This window comes from Symsagittifera roscoffensis, chromosome 8, assembly GCF_963678635.1.
Source record: "Symsagittifera roscoffensis chromosome 8, txSymRosc1.1, whole genome shotgun sequence".
NCBI classification, from domain to species: Eukaryota; Metazoa; Xenacoelomorpha; order Acoela; family Convolutidae; genus Symsagittifera; species Symsagittifera roscoffensis.
The window spans coordinates 22,901,558-22,918,597 of record NC_087069.1 but is presented as its reverse complement, the minus strand read 5'-3'; the positions used below and the strand labels follow the sequence as shown (position 1 = coordinate 22,918,597).

The 17,040-nt window shown below is 36.9% G+C and overlaps 2 protein-coding genes across 2 annotated transcripts in view; both read right to left on the bottom strand.

The window, feature by feature from the left end:
• Window positions 1–1,992: 1,992 nt before the first annotated feature.
• LOC134852911 (NAD-dependent protein deacetylase sirtuin-2-like) overlaps window positions 1,993–17,040 on the bottom strand; it is a 190,429-nt gene continuing 175,381 nt past the window's right edge. The window contains exons 2-8 of the mRNA XM_063868773.1: window positions 13,691–13,837; window positions 12,835–12,984; window positions 12,182–12,335; window positions 5,765–5,894; window positions 5,272–5,361; window positions 4,996–5,122; window positions 1,993–2,362 (exon numbers count right to left, since the gene is read on the bottom strand). Coding sequence (XP_063724843.1) covers window positions 2,144–2,362; window positions 4,996–5,122; window positions 5,272–5,361; window positions 5,765–5,894; window positions 12,182–12,335; window positions 12,835–12,984; window positions 13,691–13,780 — 960 coding nt within the window. The 5' untranslated portion in view covers window positions 13,781–13,837 and the 3' untranslated portion in view covers window positions 1,993–2,143. The remainder of the gene's footprint in view (window positions 2,363–4,995; window positions 5,123–5,271; window positions 5,362–5,764; window positions 5,895–12,181; window positions 12,336–12,834; window positions 12,985–13,690; window positions 13,838–17,040) is intronic.
• Window positions 9,556–10,345, bottom strand: LOC134853187 (NAD-dependent protein deacetylase sirtuin-2-like). The gene is made up of 2 exons (XM_063869145.1): window positions 10,199–10,345; window positions 9,556–9,699 (listed from the first exon to the last, which is right to left on the bottom strand). The coding sequence occupies exons 1-2, from the start codon at window positions 10,328–10,330 to the stop codon at window positions 9,556–9,558; spliced, it is 276 nt and encodes a 91-aa protein (XP_063725215.1). The 5' UTR covers window positions 10,331–10,345.

Sequence of the window (17,040 nt, the reverse complement as noted above, 5' to 3'; positions counted from 1 at the left end):
TTTTGTTCACATTTTTCAATTTTTATGAAAAGTGGCCGCCCGCCACCCCCCGCCTGACACGAACATGAAATTTATGGAGCAACGAGTAATTTTACAAGGTTAATTACGAAGACCAAATACGTTTGTCATAACCTAATTAGTCCGTATGTCAATTTTCATAACAATCAATTAATCTGAACAAAACTTTTACTTGTAAAATTTTGCAGGCGGGGGGGGGGGGAAGGAAAAAAAGGGAGCCACAAACAGTAGCGAGATCACGACAACAAGCAGCTTTATAAGTGTATTAAAAAGATATAAGTATGGGCTTAGAACCTGCGACCTCAAAAATTGGAGTCTGTCTGCCACGAACGCTTGACAATCGGCAAACACTAGTCACAAATAAAGCAGATACATATGCTAAAAAATTGCCAAGGCAGTGCAGCAAAAATGGCACCAAATACAAATAGACACAATTATGCAAGTAATAAATTGGAAAGCAAAAAGCCACTATATGCTTTATTATAGGCCCTCAGTCAGAAGCAAGAAAATTACAGCCCTCCACGCTGTGAGTTTAATATTATAGGGGATTACAATTTGCTGGGCTATATTAGGGTAGCGCAAAAAAAATTTAAAATTGCCTGGAGCTCTTCCGAGGCTCATGTCCCGGCCATTGATTTTTACCATATTAAAACTCGGCTCTTTTTCCTCCCCCCACCTGCAAAATTTTATAAGTAAAATTACTGTTAACATTGTCCGATTGTCATCAAAATTGACATGCAGACTAATAAGGCCATTGCAAACATATTTTGTCTGAATAATCCATCTTCTAGAACCACTCGTTAGACCATAAAAATGATGCTCGTGTAGGGTGGGGGGAAGGAAAAAGAGTCTAAAACTGTTCTTCTACCATCCCCACCAACCTGCAATTTTATATTTTCGAAACTTTTGTTCACATTTTTCAATTGTTATGAAAAGTGGCCGCCCGCAACGCCCACCTGACACGAACATGAAATTTATGGAGCAACGAGTAGTTTTACAAGGTTAATTACGAAGACCAAATAAGTTTGTCATAACCTAATTAGTCCGTATGTGAATTTTCATAACAATCGATTAATCTGAACAAAATTTTTACTTGTAAAGTTTTGCAGGTGGAGGGGTGAGGAAAAAAAGGGAGCCACAAACAGTAGCGAGAACACGACAACAAGCAGCTTTATAAGTGAGTTAAAAAGATAGAAGTATGGGCTTAGAACCTGCGACCTCGAAAATTGGAGTCTGTCTGCCACGAACGCTTGACAATCGGCAAACACTAGTCACAAATAAAGCAGATACAAATGCTAAAAAATTGCCAATGCAGTGTAGCAAAAATGGCACCAAATACAAATAGACACAATTATGCAAGTAATAAATTGGAAAGCATAAAGCCACAATATGTAAAAATTGTGATATATATTGAGTCAGAAAATTCTGAAATCGAGTTTTTATGATTGTTATGTTGTTTGAAACAAATAACATTTTTCGGTTCATTTGATGACTTTAAAATGTATCAAACGTGTTAATTTATTAATATAATGTCAAATCAGATGCTATCAAAAAGCCGTAAAGGTGCCCCTAAAAACGGCACCAACATTTGCGAAGTAGGTTACAAAAAAGAATAGTCATAGTATAACACTAATGCTCACTAAAGTACGCTAGTGTAATAACGCAATTCAACTACACGACCAATTTGTCTTCCTATACAACCTCGAGAACTCAAGAAAAATACCATAAGATTGATGTAAATATCTGGTTGGGGGAGGTAGATAAAAAAAATCAGACATTTCTAATTTTTATATTTGCCACACACGTTGTCTCCATTGCCTTGTGAAACCACTGGTTGCACCAAAAAAATTGATTTCTGATTTGGAAGGGGCAGGGGTAGACTGAAAATCTAGATTATTTTGTTTATTCCCAACTCAGGTCGGTGACCAGAATATAAAGCTAAAGGTTTCGAATATCTAATTTTTGTCAAAAAAGTACATTTTATACTGATTTCAAAATTTAAATACATAAAAACATGAAGATATGCTTAATAAACTTTCGACAAAAACTTAATTAAATCAAAAAGTTAATTTAATCAAAAAGTTCTTCATTGAATATTTTTAAAATTTCCCAGACGCTGAAAACTTCACTCGCCCCATTTAACAGACTCGGCATTTTCTGTTAATTTATTCAATTCATCTGTCCATCCAAGCAACTTGGCTAACTTTTCCACTCCTTCATCACATTTAGTCTGAGCGAACACATCGCGGTATGCCGCGGGTGAGTCGAAATCCAAGCCTGGGTCTTTGATGCCCATGATTTTGCGGATGAAATAGCCAGTAGGAACGTCTGGATCTTGACCCACCTGATCAATAATTTCAATTAATATGAAAAAGTCATGATTTCAAAAGGGTTTCAAATTCTGTCACAAAGTTAGAGGAACCCTGTTCTTTTTGACAGTTCCTGTCATATAAGAAAAACTAGCGTGTTGGAATGAGAAAAACAATATTGGAATGAGAGGCCGCATAGGCATCCGCTGGCAATATCCCTGACATCGCCCCACCAAAGGGGCAACAATTTCAAGTTTTTAAAAATAGTTATTTGAAATTTCAAACTTGGAAATTTTTTTAAAAAAGATAAATATTCATATCTAAGAAAGCAAAAGGCGTTCAGCAGCCATAATTGGAGTCCAGGTACACATCCTGAAAAAACCTTGACAGGGCCTCGCCATAGTCTTGAGCATTGCGAAACCATTTAGTATCATTTTAGAAAAATTTTAAAAAAACATAAAAAAACGGCACCTCTCAGTAACTAACATGATTGAGATTTCAAACTTTTAGGCATGGTATACAACCTTAGAGTACTCAGAGAACACTGGGATTCGAACCCGCTTTTCCGGAGCTTCAATCAAGCGTTTACCACTGCACTCAATAATACATATTGAGAATTTCAACTTTTGCCAAACTTAACTATATAATTTCTTGGAAAAAAAATACATAAAAAACGTCGTATATCGTAAACTACAAAGATATGAATACTTAAATTTGGAGGCCCAACTTGCAACACCTAGGGTAACCCTGACAGTAACCCACTTTTGGGTCGCTAATTTCAACTTTAATAATACATTGAAAAAAGTTAAACATGGCGAGATAGTGAAGCACGCATTTGAATATCTAATAGATAGATAATAGACAAAGAGGCGAAGCAGATCTTCGCACCACTTGCGACACAACACAAACATAAAAAACATAGGTAAAAAAGAAAGCAATTCAAAAAAACTAGGTGAACCAAAACTTTCGTATGCCTCGAAAAAAGATAACTAGGGTCCCAGCTAAACTGGAATTGCGTGTTTGCTATTTTTGAATTTGTCATACTCATGCAGGATGCAATGGGTAATTTCAAAACTTGGACTTTGCCCAAAAAGTTGTTTCTCTACTAAAATAAGTGGGAAGATGGATTTTTTTTAAGTAGAATAACATTTCTAAACGAAAAATGAGGAGTCGTCACTTCAACAAGAAAAAAATTCACAACCTGTTCTTTCCACGGAAGCCATCATCTCAGATTTGATAAAGAAAATCAGAGTTTCAAAAAACGGTCAACGTTTCAAAAACACTGTTTTCCAATTTCCATAACTTTTTTTCGCTAAAGCAAAATGTGGCCGCTTAACCAGAAAAGATTCCAGGAACCGGGAATCTCGAGTGAACAATTAACCTGAGAATTTGCAGGGTAGTTTTTGAGAAAAGTCAAAAAAATTCCAAAAAACTTGATTTTTTTTTGAAAGGCAACACATCATACTATGACTTTTCCGAAAACACTAGCTTTTTGCGTTCAAAAAATGGGGCGTGGCCGTTTTTGCAGAAAAGATTCACACAACTTGTCATTTGATTGAATCTAAAAATCAGATTTGGCACTTCAGTAATCGAAGAAATTCAAATAGTCTCAAAAAACGGTAACAAAAAATGACTTTTCCTAGAGTCATATTTCTTTGTGTGAAAAATAAGCATAGCCGTTTATGGGGGAAGCATCCCACAACTCTTTATTCGAATTAAACCCAAGATCTCAAATTTGGGCGGATAGTGTGCGAGAAGAGGCGAAAAATTTACAAGAAAAAAATGTAAAAAAAATCTAAATTTGAAATTTCCGATAGCGACGAAAAAAATTTTGCGCATAAAAAAATTTGGGAGCGACCGCTGAAGCAGTAGAGCTTTTCACAACTCGTTATTTTCATTCAACTCAAAATCTTAGCAATACCACGGAAGAACAGAATCGGAAAATACCAAATAGTAAGGAAACGGAAATAAGAAAATCGAAAAAAAAAGAAGAAAACAGTCAAAAAACACAAGCAATATTATTAAATAAACTTTTACCGAATTGCCACTAAGCGGACAACAAGTGATAAAAGGCCCATTGAGTCGAAAACAATAAAATTTCGTTTACATTTTTCATCGATTTTTTGAAAACCTTGCCCACAAGTGCAAAGTAAAGTATAAAATGATGTATTTAGCGTTTATTTATGTATTAAACCAACATAGCTTGCCTCAATTCAATTTGAAACAATTTCTGCGACGGATAAAATCGCCGCTTCCGTGATCAAAATACGAATTATCTCGCGCGTTAATTATCCTAAATTAGCCAAATGGCAAATTTCAAACCCTCAGCTTTTCCAAAATTCGGTTTTCTTGAATTACTATTTTGTTTCAAAATTTCTGTTGGCGACGTTTTTTTGTTTAAGAGCCAACAATGCTCCAAATCAGTCTGATGGCCAGATCTGTTTAAATTGTGAGACCTCAGGAGCTGGGTCCTGCGAGTAACTTTCTAAGGGGAAGAACCCGGTGGCAGTACACTTGCTTTTCACAACGGTTAAAAAAACTTTCAGAACGCTAATCACTTCACCATTTCAATTTGTCACCTTGAAATATGACACCTCATCATGCCTCCTCGTTTTTACAAGTGGGCGATTTAATTTCAGTCGTAGACTGAAGTAGACTACTCACTGACCCTCATGAGATTGATGAGTAGTCTGGGACAAGATGGCCTGGTGTAGTGTGGGAGGGAACAAAATGGGGCCACTTGGAGAGAAGTGCCCATGATTATCAACAGGTCACACTTGCCCATATCTGCACCACTAAACAACAAATTATATACAATCATGCGTAGTGGATCAACTCAAAACAAGTGGATCAAAAAATCACAGTTAACAGGCTTATGTTTATTAAATACAGCCGGCAAAGCATAACACATGGAAAAAAATCTTTTAAAATGCTCGTTACACACCTGTGTCTGGAGAAATTTGACGGGAGTGATTCCCCAAATAGCACCACATCTGGCTTGATCAGTCCCTCGCAACCCTCCTTCTTCTCACACCTGGGCAAGTCAGCGCAATTTAAATTAGTATTTGATTGACTTACACTTGATCAAAAAATATGTTTTAAGCGTTTAAGTGCGTATGTGAGAAATTTTTCATAGCAAGAACTGACAGTTGCATGCTAGAACTGGATTTCGCTTTATCGAAATATCAATTTGGTCGATCTAATAAAGATCCACGAAATCATCGAACATTTCTAGAATGCTATGGTAGAATGCTACCACCTAATTAGCATTTTTTGTTGCTTGGCAGCAGGATTTTCCAAATATTTTCGATAGCTTCGTCGAACTTTTTTAGGTCGACCAAATTGATATCCGATCTCTCCCAAAACACTATGAAGACCCTACTTTTCCGAAGAAAAATCAGCGTCGCTGTAGTTTTTGCTGAATTTTTGTTCTTCACCTGGGCACGTTCTCTGTCCCGTCCATGAGCTTGCTCCTCATTTCACCCATGGAGTACTTCTCCTTGCACTTCATGCAGGTCGAGGTCCTGATCGTCCCGTGAGCCTCTATGTTCAAGTGTTCTGGAAGACCTAAAGAATGTATTTAAATATTTTCAGATAGAAATTGTATTCAGCACATAATGATCTCCCAATAATTAATTAAACTGGAAGTTTTGACTGTTTATATTGATCCAAGAAGATGAAAAAGAAGAGTAATTTCAATCAAGTGAAAATAAATTGATATAACTAAATAAACAAATTACAGCAATAGATAGAGCGACTTGAAAAGGTAAATAACGAGATGAGCTGATCTGCTCTAAGTCTACCCCGAGCAACAGAAGATTCAAACAGTAATTGTTTTGAAAGTAGTTATTAATGATTATCATAATAATTACTAGCGTTTAACGCACCTTCGGTGCTTCGAAATTTTTCGACAGCTCATGAAAAACCGCATTTATTGGAAACAACATCTGCAAACTTTTAGTGTACTCAGACTGCAGCCAATTACAGGGTTGGTAATTTGAAACTTTTAAACTTTTTTAAGTCCCATTTTAAAAGCGTCATCTGGAAAAATTAATGGGCCTCTGGAGAAATTTGGAGGCCAGAATTGCAAACACTGAGATTCCCTGAGAGCACCCTACTATAGGGTTAGGAATCTAAGATTTTGTGAACTTTTTTAAACCTGTTTCCCGAAAAAAAAAAAAAAAAATAGAAAAAGACGTCTTATCTCGGAAACTAAAAAGATTAAGCATTTAAATTATGAGGCAAGATTTGAGACGCCTGGGTGTACGATGACAATAAGGTTGTATCTTCATCAAGTTACTAGTTTCATATTTTTTGAATTTCTTTGTAGATAAGTTCTTTGAGAATCAAAAAAGGTGACATCTCGGAAACTAAAAGCATTTGAGCAGTCGCGTTCAGCAGTCGCATGTGGCAAGATTTACAACTCTTTAGAGTACCCTGACAACACCGAACTATAGCGTTGGAAATTCCAAATTTTAAAAAATACTTAATTTAAACTTTCTGAAGTTTTCTGGAAATTTTTGAAAAAATCACCAAAAACGTCATATCTCGAAAACTACAAAGAATTGAGCAGTCATATTCGGAGGCACGATTCGCAATCTTCGAGATTATTCTGACAGCACCCAACTACAAGATTGGGAATTTCAGATTTTCAAAAAATCATAATAATTTAAGTTTTCTGAAAATTTTTGAAAAAGTCACAAAAAAACGTCATATCTCCAAAACTACCAAGAATTGAGCAGTCATATTTGGAGGCAAGATTCGCGATCCTTGATAGTACTCTGACAGTACCCAACTACAGGGTTGGGAATTTTAGATTTTCAAAAAATCATAATAATTTAAATTTTCTGAAAATTTTTGAAAAAATCACAAAAAAACGTCATATCTCCAAACCTACCAAGAATTGAGCAGTCATATTTGGAGGCAAGATTCGCGATCCTTGATAGTACTCTGACAGTACCCAACTAAAGGGTTGGGAATTTCAGATTTTCAAAAAATCATAACAATTTATGTTTTCTGAAAATTTTTGAAAAAATCACAAAAAACGTCATATCTCCAAGACTACCAAGAATTGAGCAGTCATATTTGGAGGCAAGATTCGCAATCTTTGAGAATAATCTGACAGGACCCATCTACAGGGTTGGGAATTTCAGAATTTTCCGAAAAAAATTGATATAGATCATCGTCACTATGTTCTGGCACTTGAAATACAAGAGGTGAAATGATACAATTTTTGGTATGAATCGCCAACGCAAAAACTGCTAAATAGCTCCTTTTTCTTCAACTTTCGATTAGCAAATTTCTGGTAAAAAAAATATAATAGCCTACACGATTTTCAACTATTCACTTTCTTTTGCATATTTTGCAAAATAACCACTAAAATCAAATTGGAAAATCGAAAAAAATCTTAACCAATGCAATATACGATATAGCTTAACCATGCAAAAATAATACGTTGAAAAAGCTTAAACATGGCGAGATAGTGAAGCCCGCATTTAAATATATAATAGATTAGATTCGATATTGGGCTGCTTAATTTAAATTCGGTAAAATAACCACTAAAATCAAATTGGAAAATCGAAAAAAATCTTAACCAATGCAATATAGGATATAGCTTAAACATGCAAAAATAATACGTTGAAAAAGCTTAAACATGGCGAGATAGTGAAGCCCGCATTTAAATATATAATAGATTAGATTCGAAATTGGGCTGCTTAATTTGAATTCGGTAAAATAACCACTAAAATCAAATTGGAAAATCGAAAAAAAATCTTAACCAATGCAATATACGATATAGCTTAAACATGCAAAAATAATACGTTGAAAAAGCTTAAACATGGCGAGATAGTGAAGCCCGCATTTAAATATATAATAGATAATAGATTATTACACTATTATTATATAAAAAATTGAACAATTTTTAAAAAAAAATCTGACTAGGATTCAAACCACCTTTACCGGAAATCCAAGCAAGCATTTTACCACTAGACTAAAGAACTGTGCCAGTGTAAAATTTAAGAGCCCTATAAAAAAAAACCTTTTTTTTACGGTCATTTCATTCCCCACCTCCTATCTTGCTTTACCCTCTTCCTCTTTTTCTTTCCCTATGACCCTGATTACCCTGCTTATAGCTTTGATTTTTTTCCCTTCCTACGTACAACTATCTTTATTCACGCAATAATTATCAAGGGTTCCAGTCGGCCGGATCTAGGATTTTCTCGAGAGGAAGGGGCGGATTTTCAAAAAATTTGGACGACCGTTTTTTTAGGTAAAGACTCTAAAGACCCTATTTGGACACTTTTTGGAAAATGTTGACCAAAAAATGGCTTGGGCTCGCGCTCCTCTTCAAAGTTAGTATAAATTATCGCCAAATGCGCCTTAAAAAAATTTAGGTTTGCTCAGCATAAAATGGATGTCCAAAAATAATACAAAAGGGAGGACCTTGTGGTTGGTGAGGGGGTTAAATCCCTGAAGGGGGACATCCCCCCCCCACTAAATCCGCCCCTGTATTGATCCATTAAGCCTTACAGTGACAATATTTTGGCATCTGGAGCGCCATAAAAAACAATATCAGACCAAACTCAACATCAGCTCAGAAACTCAACATCTTTGATACCCAACAGGTCGTGTTTTGATATTACGATAGCAAATTAATGGGCATATTCATGCGTGGTTTTCCATCTCCGCCAACAGATCAGAAAAGAATATCAACTGCATAAGTCGATTTATCTCTACGAGGGAATTGGCCAACAGACAAGCTGGTCGGCTCTTCATATAGAACCGCTGTTGCGACCCTGCTTCACAATTACATGCAAATTTTTTGGCTATTTTTTTGGGCTGCGCAATGTTGCCACTTCCTCAAGCAACGCGCGCAGATCATGTTGAGCCTCAAAAATCCAACCTTTCGTTTGAGAGGCGGAGACCCAGTGACTTCAACACCGCTCAATCAACAGGAACTAAATAAAAATTCACCGCCCGAAAATGATAATGCTGAATTTAACACAGACTCGTTAATTCAGATGAGTATAGTGTTAAAACGACATTCAAGTACTCCACGCTAGTAGCATGCCCTACACATCCCGTCGGGAGCCAATAACACGGGACAAGGGACAAGACGAAACTACCAATCTAAACCGAAATAAACGAACCCAATGTTGTCAACAGCCAACGAGGCTACAAAAACAGACAACAACATAATAAAGACTTCACAACTCTACCGGCTTGCATCTCAAGTTGAGTCCACATTCTGCGAGTAGTTCCTCAGCAACAGTCCCTTGTCTGCCAGTAACTTGATGAACATGTGCGCTTTGGTGGGTTTGAATTCCCTGTCCAACAGCTGTCTCGCTATGTCGTAGAACGGCTCAGGGTGTCTCTACAAGACAAAATAGGGATATATTCCACCTTCTCGAATGAGAGACGCTTACACGTATGTTATTGATTTAACCTTGATAACAATTCCTTTGTTTAAAAGTTCCTTCAATTTTTCTAACTAAATTTGAAATAGATGTTAACTGATGAGAATTGACGATTTTAAGGCTAAAGTGTGTCTCTTAGTAGAGCTTTCAAAGAAAATCGAGAATTTTGTAAAGGTTTGCACTTCATTAAATGCATGTTTTCTGAGCTCAGCGCAAACAGTAACTTGACTGTTTATACAAAATTTCAAACGCTCTTTTTCCCGAGCACTCCTCAATATTGGTGCATACACGAGCAAACTCATTCTCTTATGAAATTTGAGTGTTTTTCAAGAAATATCAGTTTATTAAAAGCCAAAAGAGCCCGTTTTAGAAACATTCATTCGGTATTTAGAACTTATGGGGATGGGGGATTTTGCCTGTCAAAACACGACTGTAACAAGCACCGTAACATGTTACCTTGAAATAGTGTATCTCGAACATGGCCTGTGGAAAAGGCAGATTGTATTTTCCCAGATTATTATAGAGTCCAGACCCGGGACTCCTGAAGTCTGGAATTCCAGCTGCAGTGCTGATTCCAGCTCCTATCATCGTCACTATGTTCTGGCACTTGAAATACAAGAGGTGAAATGATACAATTTTTGGTATGAATCGCCAACGCAAAAACTGCTAAATAGCTCCTTTTTCTTCAACTTTCGACTAGCAAATTTCTGGTAAAAAAAATATAATAGCCTACACGATTTTCAACTATTCACTTTCTTTTGCATATTTTGCAAAATAACCACTAAAATCAAATTGGAAAATCGAAAAAAATCTTAACCAATGCAATATACGATATAGCTTAAACATGCAAAAATAATACGTTGAAAAAGCTTAAACATGGCGAGATAGTGAAGCCCGCATTTAAATATATAATAGATTAGATTCGATATTGGGCTGCTTAATTTAAATTCGGTAAAATAACCACTAAAATCAAATTGGAAAATCGAAAAAAATCTTAACCAATGCAATATACGATATAGCTTAAACATGCAAAAATAATACGTTGAAAAAGCTTAAACATGGCGAGATAGTGAAGCCCGCATTTAAATATATAATAGATAATAGATTATTACACTATTATTATATAAAAAAATGAACAATTTTTTTTAAAAAATCTGACTAGGATTCAAACCACCTTTACCGGAAATCCAAGAAAGCATTTTACCACTAGACTAAAGAACTGTGCCAGTGTAAAACTTAAGAGCCCTATAAAAAAAAACTTTTTTTTACGGTCATTTCATTCCCCACCTCCTATCTTGCTTTACCCTCCTCCTCTTTTTCTTTCCCTATGACCCTGATTACCCTGCTTATAGCTTTGATTTTTTTCCCTTCCTACGTACAACTATCTTTATTCACGCAATAATTATCAAGGGTTCCAGTCGGCCGGATCTAGGATTTTCTCGAGAGGAAGGGGCGGATTTTCAAAAAATTTGGACGACCGTTTTTTTAGGTAAAGACTCTAAAGACCCTATTTGGACACTTTTTGGAAAATGTTGACCAAAAAATGGCTTGGGCTCGCGCTCCTCTTCAAAGTTAGTATAAATTATCGCCAAATGCGCCTTAAAAAAATTTAGGTTTGCTCAGCATAAAATGGATGTCCAAAAATAATACAAAAGGGAGGACCTTGTGGTTGGTGAGGGGGTTAAATCCCTGAAGGGGGACATCCCCCCCCCCACTAAATCCGCCCCTGTATTGATCCATTAAGCCTTACAGTGACAATATTTTGGCATCTGGAGCGCCATAAAAAACAATATCAGACCAAACTCAACATCAGCTCAGAAACTCAACATCTTTGATACCCAACAGGTCGTGTTTTGATATTACGATAGCAAATTAATGGGCATATTCATGCGTGGTTTTCCATCTCCGCCAACAGATCAGAAAAGAATATCAACTGCATAAGTCGATTTATCTCTACGAGGGAATTGGCCAACAGACAAGCTGGTCGGCTCTTCATATAGAACCGCTGTTGCGACCCTGCTTCACAATTACATGCAAATTTTTTGGCTATTTTTTTGGGCTGCGCAATGTTGCCACTTCCTCAAGCAACGCGCGCAGATCATGTTGAGCCTCAAAAATCCAACCTTTCGTTTGAGAGGCGGAGACCCAGTGACTTCAACACCGCTCAATCAACAGGAACTAAATAAAAATTCACCGCCCGAAAATGATAATGCTGAATTTAACACAGACTCGTTAATTCAGATGAGTATAGTGTTAAAACGACATTCAAGTACTCCACGCTAGTAGCATGCCCTACACATCCCGTCGGGAGCCAATAACACGGGACAAGGGACGAGACGAAACTACCAATCTAAACCGAAACAAACGAACCCAATGTTGTCAACAGCCAACGAGGCTACAAAAACAGACAACAACATAATAAAGACTTCACAACTCTACCGGCTTGCATCTCAAGTGAGTCCACATTCTGCGAGTAGTTCCTCAGCAACAGTCCCTTGTCTGCCAGTAACTTGATGAACATGTGCGCTTTGGTGGGTTTGAATTCCCTGTCCAACAGCTGTCTCGCTATGTCGTAGAACGGCTCAGGGTGTCTCTACAAGACAAAATAGGGATATATTCCACCTTCTCGAATGAGAGACGCTTACATGTATGTTATTGATTTAACCTTGATAACAATTCCTTTGTTTAAAAGTTCCTTCAATTTTTCTAACTAAATTTGAAATAGATGTTAACTGATGAGAATTGACGATTTTAAGGCTAAAGTGTGTCTCTTAGTAGAGCTTTCAAAGAAAATCGAGAATTTTGTAAAGGTTTGCACTTCATTAAATGCATGTTTTCTGAGCTCAGCGCAAACAGTAACTTGACTGTTTATACAAAATTTCAAACGCTCTTTTTCCCGAGCACTCCTCAATATTGGTGCATATACGAGCAAACTCATTCTCTTATGAAATTTGAGTGTTTTTCAAGAAATATCAGTTTATTAAAAGCCAAAAGAGCCCGTTTTAAAAACATTCATTCGGTATTTAGAACTTATGGGGATGGGGGATTTTGCCTGTCAAAACACGACTGTAACAAGCACCGTAACATGTTACCTTGAAATAGTGTATCTCGAACATGGCCTGTGGAAAAGGCAGATTGTATTTTCCCAGATTATTATAGAGTCCAGACCCGGGACTCCTGAAGTCTGGAATTCCAGCTGCAGTGCTGATTCCAGCTCCTATCATCGTCACTATGTTCTGGCACTTGAAATACAAGAGGTGAAATGATACAATTTTTGGTATGAATCGCCAACGCAAAAACTGCCAAATCCTTTTTCTTCAACTTTCGACTAGCTAATTTCTGGTAAAAAAAAATAATAGCCCACACGATTTTCAACTATTTACTTTCTTTTACATATTTTCTGGTACAGAATAAACAACAATTCTTTCAATTTGCTTCCGCTAAAGTTGTTTCGAAATTTTTGTGTGAATCTGAAAAAAAAACTTCTATCCAAAAACATAGCCAACGGACAGTTGAAAAAGAGCCAATGAACGCAAGTAAACAGAAAAAATCTCAACTTTCGAAATTCTAAGAAAAAAATATATGCTAATAAAGCTCTTTGAATTTCTAGAACAATTAATGATTGGCACTTTGTTGATAAATCTAACCCATTTTAAGAAAACTGGATCAATAGGTAAAATTTTTTATTTCCTGACCTTTACACTAGCTTTTCGATAGCGAAGTTAAGACTTTTCCTGAACAAAAAAAAAACGAAAAAAAAATCATCACGACCTATACAAGAGTTGATTACGTTCATCGACTCTTTAACATAATTCTCGAAAACAAATATTAAGCTAAAAACCAATAGATAAATAAACTGTTAAAAAGTGATGCTGCTAACTTCTTAGATTTACCTAATGAATTCGCAGAAAACGCTTTATAAAAGTAACACTTTCTGTATCATTTCACCTTTCCCGATTTGATGTACTCGGCTACGCCTTCGATGGTCAGAGTGTCCAGGAATTTCTCGGGGGGTTCCCGACTGTATGATCCACCCATTATTAGAGATGCACAGTAAAATAAGCAGACTCTGGGTCGATTTAAGTCATTGCTTCTGAAAAACAATGTGAAACTGAGTAAAGATATCTTGGCAAGAATTACAGCGACATATCGGTTGCGAAAGCCTGTTAACGTATACTTGCGATGAAGCAATCCGATTTTATTGGGTTAAGTAGCAGTAAGTAGACAACCGCGTATACATACTCGTCAGTAAGTAGACAAAAACTATATTAGCCAATTATAATCGTGATAAAAAACATCCGAAACAAATTTTTATAAATTATTTATTTCGTACGTTTGCTTTCTTATATCGATTCTGATTGGTAAAAATAGTATTCACCAACTTACTGACGAATAAGAATAAGGAGTTGTCTACTGACAGACCACACTACGTTATTTTGTTATAATACATCCAACATTATGTCGCTCTTTTATATCAACAGCAGTTAATTACTTAAGGGCTAATTAATTTGAAATGGCCGCAACCGATCTATGCGTGTAAGTTTAACCGGTTTATAAAATAATGAAAACCCAATCTGACAATCAAAACGCAATTTGATGGTAAATTTTACGTTCATCAGAGCTGTTTACGGTGCGTACCCACGGAGCCGCATTCCCGGATAGCCGAAAAAACTAAATACCTCCGGTTTTAGTTAAATTAAACCAGAAAACTCTTGAGACGCATTTTGATTGGACAGAAAATGCCTCAAAATTTTGCAGCCTGTTAGCTTACAAAATTTTTAAGTGATTGGATTGGCTAATTTTTTTTACTCTCCTTGAATTAATTAACTACAAAAGTCTGACTGCAACAGGGATTCGACCCCCCTCACCAACCAAAGGGTCCCTCTTTGGTATGTTTTATTATATCCATTTTCGGCCGACAAACCCTAAAATAATTTAGTATATGCTAACTTGAAATGGGAGCGCGCGCTGAAAATCGCAATTTTTTGGATAAATTTTTTTCAAAAAAAAACCCAAAAACGGGGTTTTGGCCTGTTTTTTAAAAACATTTGTCCGGTTTTTTAACGCGTTTATTTTTTTGCCGGGGGAAAGTGGGGGTAATTGGGAGGAGGGGAAGGGAGTGGGAAGGAAGAAAGATGGGACTAAATGTATGGTTGGGGGGTAGAGATAGGGGGTACCCCAAATAAAATAAAACAATGTTTTTAAGCAGGTTTGTAGGATCTCTTTACCTACTATCGCCCCCTATGGTACTTAGTAACGAATCTCGAATCCCCCCCCCCTATTAATAAGAAATGGGTAGGGGGGTAATCGTTAAGTAGATCCAAAATTTCGGCTATCCGGGAACGAATTTATTTTTCGGCTATCCGGGAACGAATTTATTTTTCGGCTATCCGGGTATTCGGCTCCGTGACACGCCACCCTGTTTACAACCAATAAAACCAAAGCATGTCTACTAAGTACACGAAAACCAAAAATGAACGGCAAATTTAACAGAACACCGACGTAAATGTCAGATTTAACTATTTAAAGGGTGGGTATTCACAAGGGGTCTAGGACAACAAGCCGACGGGACTTCAAGCCGAAGGGACTTCAGGCCGAAAATTAAACTTTACAAGCACCTCAAATCATTATTTTTTCATCTGTAAAACGTTGCTTGTCAAAATCATAGGCTATTTTACTCCATAATAAGCGTTATTTATGACAATGAATCACTTGGGATTGGCATCCGTTAATAATATCAGCCGGTTTTTGAAATGCATAAATTATAGAAAAGAAAATTACCTTCAACCGTGTAATATTTTTCAACTTTCCTAAGCATCATTTGGAGGCTTAAATTTAATAAAAACGCTAATAATTACCGAATAAAGATCATGAAATTGAGAAATTCTTCGAAAATTTTTTTTCAAATTAATCATATTTCATGACTTGGAGAGAAAATTTTCGGCTTGATGTCCCTAATTTTACGATTCGGCTTGAAGTCCCGTCGGCTTGATGTCCGGCACCCATTCACAAGTACCAAAATGATAAATCAGTCCCATTTGTACCAAAATAAAAAATCACTCGCGTTAGTACCAAAAATATTCAATTGGCCTAAGACTATTAATCCGACTACTTTAAGCTCTTGGTTTCAGGTCGCCGGTGGGCGCGCTAGGCGCGCGTCGCCGCTTCGCGGCGATAACCGGCTCTAATTTTTGTATAGAGTCCTACCCTCTGTTGGCAAGCTCGCAACACGTTGGCGCGACTGCGGCGGTCACTATTCTGCTGTTAAGTTTTCTTCTGTTTGAACAGTAGAAAATTAATGTATTAACTCGTTGGCTCACAATTCGACCAATCAGAAATCGAGTTGAATAATTTTGGTACAAATGGGACGTCACCATTTAAAGGTTTAGTTTTTAATAGAGATCAGAAAATGCAGAGCTATAGCTATTAACTAACATAAAACACATGTCTTACTTTAATACAACGAGAGTAACTGGAACTAGAGTAAATGGAACTATAGCTGACAATGATTCATCGGAGCAGTACAACAATGCCAAAAAATAAAATACTGTTCAACAGAGCCTAAAATTATTTTAAATACTGTTTTTACTCATCCCAAATCACTGGGTATAAAAGTGAAAGAAGAGGAAAAAGTTTTTTTTTCTAGTGGGAAAAAAAACTTTCTTCTTGTCCCGGTACAGAACTCCTAGTCCGGAAATTAAAAGTATCACGTTGTCGAATCTGCACCATAGTCGCTTGGCAACAATAGCCACCAATATATCAGATACAACCAGGGGCGGATTTAGGGGGGGGGGGGGCGGACGCCCCCTCCCCCCTCAGGGATTCGACCCCCTGCTGACCCAAAGGGTCCCCCCTTTGATACTTTTTAAGAAATCCACTTTTGGCCGACCGACCCTAAAACTTTTCTAAAGGCGCCTTTGGCGCCAATATATACTAATTTTGAGGGGGGAGCGCGCGCCGAAAAAACGCGATTTTTTTATCAAAATTTTCCAAAAACTGCCGAAAAACGCCTTTTTTGGCCTGTTTTCCAAAAATTTTGCCTGCGGCGCAAACAATTTGGCGAAAATAGGGAAAAAACCGTGCTTTGGGAGAGCTCGAAGATCCAATTTGGTCGACCTAAAAAAAGGTCAAAATTTTCGAAATTTTTTTAAAAATCCGCCCCCCCCCCCCCTCGAGAAAATCCTAGATCCGCCCCTGGATACAACAGATGCTATTTAATGCAAAAAAGCCACCAAAATGCCAACAGATGCAGCAAAAGTGCCACCAAATGACCCACTTTTTTATTTGCGATAGACAGT

What these genes read in the sequence shown, in the direction of transcription:
- LOC134853187 (XM_063869145.1), bottom strand. Translation starts at nt 10,330, where the DNA reads ATGATAGGAGCTGGAATCAGCACTGCAGCTGGAATTCCAGACTTCAGG. An exon ending in TCGAGATACACTATTTCAAG is followed by an intron (nt 9,700 to 10,198) that starts GTAACATGTTAC and finishes TTTGTCTTGTAG; the next exon opens with AGACACCCTGAGCCGTTCTA.